This window comes from Sus scrofa, chromosome 15 (assembly GCF_054392235.1).
Source record: "Sus scrofa isolate SSC_HxYL_T2T_F1_AM1 chromosome 15, Sscrofa_HxYL_maternal_Yorkshire_Landrace_v2.0, whole genome shotgun sequence".
NCBI lineage: Eukaryota > Metazoa > Chordata > Mammalia > Artiodactyla > Suidae > Sus > Sus scrofa.
The window spans coordinates 140,021,488-140,036,207 of record NC_139397.1 but is presented as its reverse complement, the minus strand read 5'-3'; the positions used below and the strand labels follow the sequence as shown (position 1 = coordinate 140,036,207).

Sequence of the window (14,720 nt, the reverse complement as noted above, 5' to 3'; positions counted from 1 at the left end):
TTGCTTTGGTACAGAATATCAGCCATTGTGGACAGAGAACTTTAAGCTATTTTCAAATGGTAACTTCATTTATAAGATTTTTTTTTTCCTTTTACTTTTTTATAAGAAGCTTTATTTGAAAAGTAAACTCAAGTTCGTTTGCTTTTTTCCTGGCGTGCGTTTCTTTCCATGGTCAATTAAGATTCCTAAGGCTGAAGTGAACCCAAACGTTTCTTTTTCCAAATGTTCCACTTTATAAATCACTTTAATTCTGATTCTTAGCAGAAGGAGATGATTTAGAGTTTTTCCCTTTCTGAAACTCATTCTCTGACCCATGCTTTCTGGAAGAATAGGTAGAACCTGGAAGAGGTATGTATCTGAGACGAGTCAAGGGCTGTTCCAGTCACACAGTACTGCTGTGGATGGAGAAGCACATCTACTCTCGCAACTCCAGTTACCACAAACTGGGGTTGTGTGTGTCACTGCAAAACGGAATTTTTTTTGGCCATTGGAAAAGAGACAAGTAATCCCAAAGTGGTTTCCCCAGCTTACTCACATGCCATAGAGTGGAAATTGTGGTGCCGGGACCCCCTCTTGCCACAGATGCCAGCTGCTGTTTTACCTGTGCTGGGGAAGTGGGGGAGGGGCAGGACGACCTGCCACCTTTGAGTCCCAAATCACCCACTGGAAGCACAGGTCCCCAGACCTTTCCAGAAACAGGTACAAGTTTCAGTCAGATGAAACTTCATGCTGGCTCACTTCACCCAAAGTTAAAGTAACTTGGAAGATGGTTGAGATTAAAATTTTAAACTAAAGCAACAGAAAGAACTTTAAGGGCATTTTTTATACAACATTTTTGCCCTTTCTCTCTTTTTTTTAAAGTGAAAGCAAGTTTATTTAGAGAGATACCCATTCCATAGGCAGGATGTGGAGGGTCTCAGGTGAGAGAGAATTGCCCACTTTTTTTTAACCTAAGTTGTGTAGCTCTTTTTAATAATGTACCTTGAACAGTGAATTAACATGCTTAGCTTTGCTGGTAATGTGGTCTTTGTCTCTCTGGCAGCTCCTTGCTCTGCTATGGCTTACCATCATGATAGCAGACGGATATTTGTGGGCCAGGATAACGGAGCCGTGATGGTAGGTAGCTTCCAGAATGTATTCATTTATTGTGCTGACTTCCCCATGTTCCTTTGTGTTGACAGTTTAAATAAAGTTAACAATAAGTGCCTGATTGTTTGGCGTTAGAAAATGTTTCATCAAGATGGTTAGACCAGGAGTTCCCGTCGTGGCTCAGCAGAAGCGAATCCAACTAGGAACCATGAGGTTGAGGGTTCGATCCCTGGCCTTGCTCAGTGGGTTAAGGATCTGGTGTTGCCGTGAGCTGTGGTGTAGGTTGCAGACTTGGCTTGAATCTCGAGTTGCTTGTGGCTGTGGAGTAGGCCAGTGGCAACAGCTCCAATTCCACCCCTAGCCTGGGACCTCCATATGCTGCAATGCAGCCCTTAAAAAAAAAAAAAAAAAAGGTAGTTAGACCTAAAAGTGGATTGCTTTTAGTTAGTGCTTAATTGTAAACTGTAGATCTTCCCAGATTTAAGATCTTGGCTTATGATGGGGTTATATCCTGATAAACCTGTCATAAGTTTAAAATATATTTTGAATCACCTAATCTTCTGAATGTCATAGCTTAGCCTGGCCTATCTTAAAGTGTTCAGAACACTCACAGTATCCTACAGTTGGGCAAAATCACTTAACACAAAGTCTATTTTGTAATAGCAAGTATTGAATATCTAAGTAGTTGATGGCATACTATGTTGAAAGTGAAAAACAGGTTTCTGAACACTCATTCTCTGTTTCTCTCCTCCTTTCACCAGGACCGGTGGTCTGAAGACCGCACTTTGAGTTGTATTGCTTTATGGAACTGGCAGTGGGAACAATAAACAAGATTTAGCTAGTGACGTTCTATTACGTGTAAAGTGGTGTAGTAAGTAGAGCCATAGTGAGTGCACACGGGAGCCGTGAGAACTTGCCATGGTGCCTACCCCTGGCGGGAGCTCTCAGCTGGCCTGTTGCTATGCTGAGTCGCAGGGGGAGGCAGAGGACCTCAGACAGGACAGTGTGAGCAGAGACAGAGAAGTTTTTTTTTTTTTGTCTTTTTAGGGCCGCACCTGCGGCATATGGAGGTTCCCAGGCTAGGGATGGAACTGGAGCTGTTGCTGCCGGCCTGTGCCAGAGCCACAGCAACGTCAGAGCCAAGCCGCATCTGTGACCTACACCATAGCTCAGGGCAACACCAGATCCTTAACCCACTGAAACGAGGCCAGGAATCAAACTTGCAACCTCATGGTTCCTAGTCAGATTCGTTTCTGCTGCGCCAAGACGGGAACTCCAAGAAGTTTTAAAGTCAGAGTGTATGCAGGGAAGGAGAATGAAGCAGCTTTGCAGCATTAAACACTGGAGACTGAAGGGGCGGCTGGAGCAGGTCCTAGAGAGCCTTGCGTTCAGGTCCTGTTCCGCTCTAGGTGTGGTGCAGAGTGATCATTTAGGAAGAGAGTAGACAAGGGCCCTATTCTCAGGGCTCTGTGGCCTAGTGGGAGGGACAGGTAATATACAGGTAAACATCAATTCACAAGTGGTGATAGATGCTATGAAGAAATGAACAGGTGCAGTGAGAATAGGCCCGCACAGGGGTGTGCACCCCACCTCCCACCCCCTCTCGGATAGCATCCTCTGGAAGGAGGGCTGCTCTAGGGCTGTGACACTCAGCTAGTGCCTGAAGGCTGGGCAAGAGACAGCCAGGCAGGGCCAGAGTAAGTTTTCCGGAAGTGAGGATATGCATGAAGGCTCCAGGCAGGAAGATCTCTGGGCCTGAGGACCAGAGAGTGGTTCTTCTTGGCTGCATGGTGCTGAGTGACGGGGCAGGCCCAAGGTGCGATGGGGCACGTGGGCTGGGGCCAGGTCATGCAGGCCCTCGCAGGTCTGGGTGGAGTTTTAAGTTTTGTAAACACTGCTGGGAACTCTCACAGAGTTTTCAGCAGAGGGATGGTGTGATGTAATTTGTATTTGTGAAAGATCCCTCTGGTTGCCCAGCGGATGAGGGGCAATTAGAGTGGAGGCGGGAACATCAGGTGTCGTGGCAGTACAGGCAGGAGAGGGTGGTGGCAGTGAGGATGGATAGAAGCAGGTGGCTCGAGATGCATCTGTCAGGGATGGGCTGCAGGGAGGGAGGAAGAGAAGCAAGTCAGGTGACAGAGAGCTTTCTGGCTTGAGTAACTGATGGACAGCGGTATCATTTATTGAGAAGAGAAAGGCGTGGGGGTGTGTGGGGAGAAGGGCCGTGGAGGGAAAGAGGACCACGGGGGGCCACCTGTACAGTTTCGATGTACAGCGAGATGCCCAGTGGCCATGTGGAGTTGGCGTTGGATTTGCAGGCCTGGAGCCCAGGGGGAGCCTGGGCTGGGGAGTCATTTGCACATAAGGTATCTTTCAAGCCGTAAGAAGAGCTGCTATCACCAGGGGAGAGCAGACAGGACGCCGGCCTGAGTTCTGAATGACTCTGACTTAGGAGTGGGGTTGATGGGGAGGCCTGCCAGGGAGGAAGGGGAAATGATCCTGAGTGCGTTTAAGGAGTGTAGACTGCATCCTGTAAGCTGAGCTTCCCAAACTCGCATAGTCAGTCCTATGCATCATTTAGGGAACTTATTAAAATACGCATTCCCTGGCTCCATGCCAGACCCGCAGCTTCAGAACCAGTGGGGAGGGAGCCTGGGAATCTGTATTCTAGCAAGTCCTTTTGGTGACCCTTCGGATCGAGTGCACTAGGGAGTCACTGCACGATGGGAGCCAGTGAAGAGCACCAGGCAGGGCCGTGGAAGGGCCAGGTGTCTGTCTTGTTAGCTTAGAGTCCTGATATGTGGAAAGTGGGTTTGGGAAGTCCAGGCTGAAAGTGGGGTGCCATTTGGGAAGCGGAAGAGGACCCCAGTATGAGACTGTGAACACGGGGATGGTGATGGAGATGAAATGATGGCTGTTAGAACTGTCTGGGTAACAGACAATCAATGTTTGATTAGGTGGAGGTGTTTAATCGAGAGCAGTGCGTGTAGGACAGATTCCAGACTTCTAGCCTGGATGGTGGCAAATAATTAGCTGCTCCCGGAGACAGAAAAGATACTGATCTTGAGGGGAAACGTGATGGGCTCAGTTTTAACAGTTGGGTTCATGGGCCTGAATCTCAAGGGCTTGGTGTGGGCCGGGGTTGGGAGTCCTCTGATTTAAGTCTCAGTGGAGGCTACGCTGGTCACTGGCGTCAGTTAGGGATAGCAGGTAGGTTGAGAAGAGCGGAGGGCCAAGGTCACAGTCACTGGGGCATGTCAGTCCAGGGGTTGGGAACCCACAGGGGAGACAGAATAATAGGCAGAGTGGGAGGAAGGCCAGCCAGGACAGTGTGGTCGTAGAGGCCGGAGAGGCAGTAAGTTTCAGGGAGGGCAGAGAGGGGATGAGATCAGGGCTGGAACATGACCTTGGGGGTGGCGGTTAGCAGCTGGTGTTGCAGGGAGAGCCCTTTCCATGCTGTGGGGATGGTGCCCTGGGGTGTGGAGGATTGATGAGTGACGGGGTGAGGAGCTAGAGAGCATGAATGTTTCGAGAGCGGGATGATCTGTAGAGAAGATTTTGGCTGAGGAGGGGACCAGGAAGGTTGTAGTATTGCCGAGAGGGTTTTGTTGCTTTTGCTTTTTAAATTAAAGGAGAAGGAGCCCTGACTCTGTTTAAGGGCCAAGAAGGAAAGAGCCAGGAGAAAGGACAGGCTGTCTGCGTAAGCAATTCACTCAACAGGTGTTGAGGGCTGGGGGGCTCTGGGGTTGGGGAGTCAGTGCCCACCAGCTTGGAGCTGCTGTAAATACATTGTGTAGTAATAAATGCCAGTGGTCTTGTTTTTCTCCTTCGGAAGGTTCTCTAGGAATAGTATGGTGATGTGCATACTCAGATATAACAAGAAGCCATGAGTGCAAGCCTCAAATAGCCTCTCTAGTGGTGGCAGTGGTCACACAGCTGTTTCCACAGGGACCCTTCTTATAGCTCCTGGTACAGGGGTACGCTCTGCGGTTGTAGGAGAGCGTATTAAAACTCTTTCAGCTCTTCAGTGGAAAGGGGCAGTGTCAATTCAATTTGTCATTAGTTAGTATTGATCTATTGATTTTTTTGCCCCAGCAGAGATTAATGTATGTAAAATGCTGATACATTTTTGTACTTTGTAAAACCAAGATGGAGAACAAGGAGTTGGTAATTCCTTTGCAGGTTTTCTGTTTTAATTCTGACCAATCAATAATTCATGATGTCCACATTATCTAGACCCTTAAGAACTTATCAATTTAACATTGATCAGTAGAAATTTTAATTAATGCTTTTTCTTCAGAGTTTTATCTTCTCAATTTCATGCTAAAACTTTTTTTTTTTTCTCTTTTTTTTTCTTTTTCTTTTTCTTTTTAGGGCTGCACTTGTGGCATATGGAGGTTCCCAGGCTAGGGGTTGAATCCAAACTGCAGCTGCCGGCCTACACCACAGCCACAGCAATACCAGATCTGAGCCGCGTCTGTGACCTACACCACAGGTCATGGCGATACTGGATCCTTAACCACTGAGCAAGGCCAGGGATCAAACCCTCATGCTCATGGATACTAGACGCGTTCATAACCACTAGTAATGAGCCACAGCGGGAACTTCTGTCATACAAAGGCTAACTTTTTCATTAAGAAGTATATACTTCTAATTTTTTTGTGGCCACCCCAGGGCATAGGGAGTTTCCAGAGCAGGCAGCTGCAGCAGTGAGGGGTTCTCAACCCACTGTGCCAGGCCTGGGATTGAATCTGCATCCCAGCGCTCCATGGACACCGCCCATCCTGTTGCACCACAGTGGGAGCACCTTAATTTTTTCCTTAGTTATAAAGTATTACATAGTCTCTAAAAATTCTGGAAAATACAAGTGTATATATAAAAAAAGAAAACCATCCACAATCTCTAAATTTACCTTTTTGTGTGTGTGTTTATATGTTGCCCCTTGTGTTGCTTCAGATACCCAATGCCTTATTTTCACTGGGGCTGAGAACTCTGCTGTTAATGAATCTTTGTAGTTTTGCTTTATATGTATCATCTTGAGGGAATTTTAGTGAAGACAAGGGAGCACAGTTAACAGAGTGGCTCCTTTGCAGTTAGAGGAAGAGGAAATGCAGAGCACTCATTTGTAAAGGAAGAATTGGACAAAAATGCTGTGCTGCTCAGCAGCACTTCCTTTATTTGTCTGGTCCCAAAAGAAATGGTGTCCTGCGGACAGCTCTGACGAAAGAAGCAATTCATAGTGTTCTGATGTAACTAGTCTCAAGGCTGGTGTTGGCCAATTTTGGATTTTACTTCCTTTTGAAAGTTAAGTTTCTGTTGTTTTTAAAACCATAAGTGTTTTCTTTCTTCTTTCTTTTGTTAATTTTTTTAATTTTTAAAATTTTTGCCTTTTCTAGGGCCGCACCCGCAGCATATGGAGGTTCCCAGGCTGGGGTCTAATTGGAGCTGTATCCCGCCGGCCTACACCAGAGCCACGGCAACTGGGGATCCAAGCCACATCTGCAACCTACACCGCAGTTCACGGCAACGCTGGATCCTTAACCCACTGAGCAAGGCCAGGGATCAAACCGGCAACCTCATGGTTCCTAGTCAGATGTGTTAACCACTGCGCCACGACAGGAACTCCAGAACCGTAACTCTTTTCTTATTGCATGTGTTTGCTTTTAGGAATTTCATATTTCTGAAGATTTTAATAAAATGAACTTTATCAAGACCTACCCAGGTAATTGTGATATTTACTCGTATACATATACACATAGATGTGCACACACAAAACTAGAACACCATGGCTTCTGTTCAAAATTAGGTTTCCACTTTAACCTTTTGGAAGTTTTGTTACCCCCAGTTATGTGAGAGGCTGTTAGCTCTTTAGAGTTTATTTATGATCCTTTTCCTGCTTATTAACATTTAAACTTTTGTATACTGTTCCGTTGGGTGCATGTATCAGATTTAATTTAACCATTCTTCTATTTTTGAAAACGTCTACTGCTTCCATTTTTTTGATAACATATTAACATATATGATGGTGTGTATGTATATCAGTGAGTGTGTGTATTTCTCTATATGTGTTTATACATACGTGTGTGTGTGTGTGTGTCCTTGATGTTTACTCTGACTCTGATCCTGTAACTTTGATCACTTCTGTTTAAGAGAGATTCCTAAAAGTGGAATAACTGGGCCCAACTTTATTTATTTATTTTTATTTATTTATTTTTTGTCTTTTTGCCTTTTCTAGGGCTGCTCCTGCGGCATATGGAGGTTCCCAGGCTAGGGGGCTAATCGGAGCTGTAGCTGCTGTTCTACGCCACAGCCACAGCAACACCAGATCCGAGCTGCGCCTGTGACCTATACCATGGCTCACAGCAATGCCGGATCCTTAACCCACTGATCAAGGCCAGGAATTGAACCCTCAACCTCATGGTTCCTGGTCGGATTCATTAACCACTGAGCCACGACGGGAACTCCTGGGCCAAACTTCAAAACTTTTTTTTTAATACTCTAGATTTATTTTGCACAGTTCTTTCCAGCAATAGTGTAAATTTTTTAATGAGTGATGGTTGAGAGTGCCTGTTGATTAAGTTTTCATTGCTCTTTTTATGTGTTTATTGTCATTTTTTTTTTTTCATCTTTTTAGGGCTATACCTGTGGCATATGGTGGGTCCCAGGCTAGGGGTTGAATTGGAGCTGTAGCTGTCAGCCTACGCCACAGCCACAGCCACGCCAGATCCAAGCTGCATCTGTGACCTGTATCACTGCTCACTGGCAACACCGGATCCCTAACCCACTGATTGAGGCCAGGGGTCAAACCTGAGTCCTCATGGATACTAGTTGGATTCATTACCACTGAGCTATGATGGGAACTCTTATTTATTGCCAGTTTGATAGTCAAAATAGTTTTCAGTTTTACAGTTATTTAAGCTTTATTTCATGTTGGCCATTTGTTGCATTTTATGAATACCTGTTGGTGAATTTGCCTGTATTCCCAGGGAGTTGTAGTGTTTCCTAATTAATTTATAAGAAAGTGTCCCTCCATTTTTTTTAAACCTGCCTAAACAGTTGAGAACAAGGTGAGAGAGATCTCTGTTTAGCCTTTGCCCTCATTCACCAGAGTGGACATTTATTAAACAACACACATGGTCCTATATGGCGGCATAGATAGGTTACTGCCCTGGTGTGACTTGAAATTGACCTGAAAATACAAATGTTCCAGAAGTTAGGTCATGGAACCACCTTCCTCATTCTCAGCTATTACTTTGGAATACGGAACTTTGTTTTACCAATAATCAAAATGCTTCATTTTACAAATAATTAAAAGTTACAGACAAACAGATTATTCCAGAAACAAAATGCTTACATTATTTTTAAATTTCAGAACATTTTAGTTTCTTTTTTTATAGTGCCAGTGTTTTCTAAAAGGTCAAAACACTAAAGCTACAGACAGTAGGAAAACTTCTGTTAAGAAAAGATTGCTGTGGAGTTCCCTGGTGGCTTAGTGAGTTAAGAATCCAGCATTGCCACTGCCGTGACTTGGGTCACTGCTGTGGTGTAGGTTCAGTCCCTGGCCTGGGAACTTCTGCATACTGTAAGAAAATGTAAGAAAGAAAAGATTGCTGCTTTCCATATGGAACTCACTGATAGTCAAGTGTGGGGTGTGTGCGTGTGTGTGTGTTTAATCGGTTCTCTTATATGTTATTTGAATCTCTCTTGAGAGTTTCTCTTCAATGATTTCTAGCTTTTGGTTGTCCTCTCTGTAGAGAGGCACAGGCAGGGCGATTATGGGTTGGGGGAAGGCAGGTTCTCTGAAGACTTGTTCAGAGTGCAGGTGTTTGCAGGATAGGACTGCTTAGCCTCTGAGTCTGCGGGCGGACCAGGTTGAGGAGGGCAGGGCGGGCTCACTTCTCACCCGTTAGACACTGAAGGCCAGAGGTGACATTTCTTCCCAAAAGGCGCAGATGTTCCCTTTCTGTTCCCACAGCTCATCAGAACCGGGTGTCTGCGATTATCTTCAGCCTGGCTGCGGAGTGGGTGATCAGCACTGGCCACGACAAGTGTGTCAGCTGGATGTGCACCCGCAGTGGAAACATGCTCGGGAAGCACTTCTTCACTTCCTGGGCTTCGTGTTTACAGTATCCTTCCTAGGGCTGACCAGCTCCTGCCCCTGCCTCCTTGTCTTGATCATGGGTTGCCAATTGGGATCCCAAGACTGGGTGATGCCTAAATGTTTCACATAAAATCCGAGACTTTCCGTCTCTACTTTTCTTTGGTATAAAATTGGTTTATTAAATATAATAAATAATTAGAGAATTCCTGTTGTGGCTCAGCAGGTTATGAAACTGACTAGTATCCATGACGATGCAGGTTCGATCCCTGGCCTCTCTCAGTGGGTTGGGGATCCGGCGTTGCCGTGAGCTGTGGTGTAGGTCACAGATGCGGCTCCGATCTGATGTGGCCGTGGCTGTGGCACGGTTGGCAGCTGCAGCTCTGATTTGACCCCTAGCCTGAGAACTTCCATGTGCCACAGGCGTGGCCCTAAAAAACAAAACAAGACAAAATAATCAAATGACTTGCCGTTCTCTGCTGGGAAGTGCTATACATATGTATTTTAATACAAAATCTCGGAAAACCTAAACCTCGTTAATGCAAACCCCTCTCCTCACTCCTTTCCTCTCCAAAGTGAAAGAAAAGAGTTTTTGTTGTATAAATAAAAAAGGAATAAATCTTCTAGTAATTAGTTATTTGTAGACCTTATAAGAGAATATAATAAGGGTGGGTGGCTCTGGAATTCAGAAGTGGGCTACAAGGAGTTTTGTAGTCTTTTGTGTGTTTAGAGAAAGTTAATAATCCTTATAATACTCCCAGAGGTGCCTCGGGATCCCCAAAATGTTACGAAATTGCCATTTGGAGATTTTTCTGCTGCTACGTGGTATTTGTCTCACGTAGCACTCTCTTGCTCGGGGCTGGGTATGTAGCTGTGTATCTGTTGATGGCAGGATCACAGCTGTCAGCTGCAGGCAAATGCCCATCGTGGCTTGTTTCAGGGCTGACCTTTGGTGTAGTACGATTCTTTTTTTCCACTGAAAGTCATTATTGAAAATGTTTGCTGTGAACGAATGCACATCATGAGATATTTGAAATAGTTCATACACTTGAGGATCAAATAAGGGAAAAATACTCAGATGTGTTGTGTGCTGAATAGGCTTTTCTGTTGTATATTAAGCTTTCATATGGGTTGATAGAAAAGGGCATAGAATCACATAATCAGGGCCCTCCTACGGTCCTTGTCTTGGAATTGAAATAATAGTTAACCCTTGTATGCGAGTTGATTTGCCAAGAATTTCTCCAGCCGTAAAATGACCAAGAAAGTGATGAATGCTTTCTGATAGTTAATATATCTTTAAATCATAAATTTACTGCTACCCCAAGTAACTGCTTTTGGATGATTAAACTCTCCACAGCAATTTGAAGTAAACCACCCTCTTCACTTAAAGTGAAATCATCGAGGCCGCAAAGAAAGATGGGTTCACGTCCGTATTTGCTGTTAGTTTCACATTATTTCCAGAGAAATTTCACAAGAAGCAATTTTCTTCCCATTCTTTCTTACTGCTTTCAGTGTTATTATTTTTTTTGCCTTTTTATTATTATTTTTATTATTTATTTATTTATTTATTTATTTTTTGTCTTTTTGCCATTTCTTGGGCCACTCCCGCAGCATATGGAGGTTCCCAGGCCAGGGGTCTAATCAGAGCTGTAGCTGCCGGCCTATGCCAGAGCCACAGCAACACCGGATCCGAGCCGCGTCTGTGACCCATACCACAGCTCACGGCAGCACCGGATCCTTAACCCACTGAGCAAGGGCAGGGACCGAACCCGCAACCTCATGGTTCCTAGTCGGATTCGTTAACCACTGCGCCACGATAGGAACTCCTTTTTTTGCCTTTTTAAGGCCGCACCCACGGCATAAGAAGGTTCCCAGGCTAAGGGGTCTAATCGGAGTTGTTGCTGCTGGCCTTCTCCAGAGCCACAGCAACGCCAGATCTGAGCTGAGTTTGCGACCTACACCACAGCTCACGGCAACGCCGGATCGTTAACCCACTGAGCAAGGGCAGGGATCGAACCCGCAACCTCATGGTTCCTAGTGGGATTCATTTCTGCTGTGCTATGACGGGAACTCCTTGAGTATTTTATTATAATTTCATTTTAATTACTTGTTTTCATGTCTGTCTTTATTAACTCTTTTTTATTGCCGGTTCCTAGGATATTGGTTGGAATAGTAAGTAAAAGGGACTTGGTCAATTCTTGTTGAATGAATGAATATTAATTTTCCTGATAACTCTAGCTTAAAACATGTTTGTCTTCAATATTTACATGTATGATTTTCAGTTGGGTATTGCTTTTCTCATCGTTTTAGGTTCGTGCTTATTCTCTTTAGAATGTGCATTTTCTGTTTCATCCCTTTGAGATGGATTGTGTTGAATATCCTTGACTGCTTCTTCACAGATATGATTTTGATACTCAGTATGCTTTTGTTGGTGACTATTCTGGACAGATCACCTTGCTGAAGCTCGAACAGAACACCTGTTCAGTTATTACAACCCTTAAAGGACATGAAGGTAGGCTGTGTAATCGCTGCTGTTTTTCACCTAATTTGGCCATCGAGATTTAATTCCCAGCTCTGTGGTTTCACAAATGATCTGTCTATAATCCGTCAGATTTCAGCTTGAATGGCCAGATAAGGGATTTAAGTCTCAAAGAGATCTCAAAGTGTGGAAACTAAGGGAAGGCAAACTGTTGGGCTGAGTTTCATTGTTGTCAGAATCCCTTCTAGATTGTGGGTAATACTTTCTGTTTTATTTACCTTCTTAAATTATCTTCAGAAGACCTGTTAAAATTTCTTATAAATGTTAAGACCTTTGGAAGAATGTTATTATTACTGTTTTAAATTTGTCACTTTCTAGGACACCGAACAAGACTTGGTAAGTCAGTACAAGTAGGAGAAATGTTGGGGCTGATATCTTACATGGGAAACTTCCCCTGGGAGGGGCCGAGGGAAAGGAACAACTGGGTAGAATTTTATTATTTCTGTACTGTTGGTGAATTGGCAGGGCTTCGTAGAAAGGTTTTAAAACTCAGTTGGCTATATTGAGTAACAAATGAGAAGCTCTGAGGCCATCTGGTTCAGGTTGAGGAATTGGAGGTTTGTTGAAGGAATTAATAGTGGTCTTGTTGGAGTTCCCATCATAGCACAGCAGAAATGAATCCGACTAGGAACCATGAGGTTGTGGGTTTGATCCCTGGCTTTGCTCAGTGGGTTCAGGATCTGGCATTGCCGTGAGCTGTCGTGTAGGTTGTAGATTTGGATTGGATCCTGCATTGCTGTGGTTGTGATGTGGGCCCACAGCTGTAGCTCCAATTCACCCCCTACCCTGGGAACCTCCATATGCCACAGGTGCAACCCTAAAAAGACAAAAAAAAAGGTCTTATTTATGAAAATAGTGGGGGTTTTTTTGTTTGTTTTGCTTTTTAGGGCCACACCTATGGCCTGAGGAAATTCCCAGGCTAGGGGTCGAATCAGCGCTGCAGCTGCCAGTCTGCACCACAGCCACAGCAACACGGGATCCAAGCCGAGTCTCTGACCTACACCACAGCTCACGGCAATACCAGATCGCTGACCCACTGAGTGAGGCCAGAGATCGAATCTGCATCCTCGTGGATCCTAGTTGGGTTCGTTAACCACCGAGCCATGAACAGGACTCCCCCCAATAGTGTTTTTAAGTCTAACCGATTAAATGTCCTCTCTAACTGATCCATTTAGGTGAAACTGAGTCTTTCAGATCAAGGGACCTTGTAGAGGTAAAGGGAGAGAGAAGGACAGTATGTTAGAATAGATTTGGGCAGGAAAGCACAGGCCCTGCAGAAACCACCTCCTGTTTATGACTAATGGTCTCATGATCCCCAGGCTCTTAGGTAGTCCCCGAGTTGCTAAGGACAGAATGGGCACTGATAACTACTTAGCAGGACTCCTGTAGAAAGACCTTGCTTGTCTGCTGTTAGGCCTCTGGCTGAAGTGCGTGGGGCATATGATCAGACAGGGTCAGGGTTTCTGCAGAACTGATCCCTGAAGCCAGTTTTGCACAATACTTCTTTCTTCACTTTTGTTAAGCTTCTGTGAGAAACTAGTCTCTGTTGTTTGCTTTTGACTATGGCTTTATTTTCTGTATATCCACCAAAAATATTATTAGCTTGTGTAACTGGTTCAATTTTCTTTTTTCTTTCTTTCTTTTTTTTTTTTTTTTTTAGGCAAGTAGCAATCAGTGGAACAATGAATAGATCTGTTGAAAGAGAAATCTGTAGAAAGATTTTCCCAAGGGTATCAAATTTGCTCGTTTAGCCAAAATAGAGTGTAAAAAATAGGGTTTGCATTTTTAACCTAAATTCTTGGCATAATTGTGTGTGGTACACCTACAGGTCTTTTTTTTTTTTTTTTTTTTTTCCCTGAGACTTAATTTTCTTAAACATAGGCATCCTGGGATAAAACACTTACAAGGTCCCAGAGCCCTGGAATAATCTAGATTTTTATCTTGCATACGATAACCACAGAAGATTTCACTGTCTTTTCTCATTAAATAGTAGTAGCTATTTTTTTTCTTCAAAAGCTTTTTCTGCCCTCATGTATAGCTATTTAAAAACATTTAGGTACAGATGAAGAAGATCATTTTTAAGCATGTTTATGTTCAGAGTAGTTTGATGTACCACTGAAAATCCTAGTCTGGGAGCTGGGGGTCCTGGATGAGCCGTGTCTTCTCTGGGACTCGTGGTAAAGGGTGGAGCCCCTCTTTGCACAACGAAGACAGGTTTCAACTTAAAGACTCACCTGGTCCTGGTTGCCTCTTCTCTTCTCAAAGGTGTGTGTGTACCCTGCTGGAGAGTGACGTCAAGCGCCCTCTCTCCCTCCTAGGTGGCATCGCCTGCCTCTGGTGGGAGCCCATTCAGCGGTTGCTCTTCTCAGGAGCCTCTGACAACAGCATCATCATGTGGGACATCGGAGGAAGGAAAGGCCGCACGCTCTTGCTCCAGGGACATCAGTGCGTGGCTGTTGGCGTGGGTGGGGAAAGAATCCGAGGCAGGGTGAGGTGGCGGGGAAGCCTTTCGTATCGTGAGGCTCCTTCCTCCAAGCCCCACCTTTTAAGCTGGCCGTGTGTGGGGGCTCGCACAGTCTCCCTCTCACCCCTTCTCTGTTAGTCCTGCGTGAGTGTCAGGTGCGCTCTAGCAAAAGTGGAGGCCAGGGTTTTCTTTCTGCTCAGACCAGAGAGCACTTCCCACCTTTTTTTTTTGTCTTTTTGCCTTTTCTAGGGCCGCTCCCTCGGCATGTGGAGGTTCCCAGGCTAGGAGTCTAATCGGAGCTGTAGCTGCCGGCCTACACCACAGCTACAGCAACGCGGGATCCGAGCCACGTCTGCGACCTACACCACAGCTCCCGGCAACGCCAGATCCTCAACCGACTGAGCGAGGCCAGGGATCGAACCTGCAACCTCATGGTTCCTAGTCGGATTTGTTAACCAATGAGCCGTGTGGGAACTCCACTTCCCACCTTTTCCTCCCAGGGAATCATGCCCCTGAAACATCTCCTTCAG

The 14,720-nt window shown here is 45.1% G+C and overlaps 1 protein-coding gene across 2 annotated transcripts in view; it reads left to right on the top strand.

Annotated features, from left to right (window-relative positions):
* Positions 1–14,720, top strand: part of WDFY1 (WD repeat and FYVE domain containing 1) — a 48,884-nt gene that overhangs the window by 18,802 nt on the left and 15,362 nt on the right. The window contains exons 3-7 of one of the 2 annotated variants that reach the window (XR_014828733.1): positions 1,043–1,116; positions 6,757–6,811; positions 9,065–9,215; positions 11,587–11,699; positions 13,992–14,171. Coding sequence is in view for 1 of the 2 variants with exons in the window: in NM_001243647.1 (NP_001230576.1) it covers positions 1,043–1,116; positions 6,757–6,811; positions 9,065–9,215; positions 11,587–11,699; positions 14,045–14,171 (520 nt within the window). In the remaining variant the exon portion in view is untranslated. 2 annotated transcript variants of the gene reach the window in all.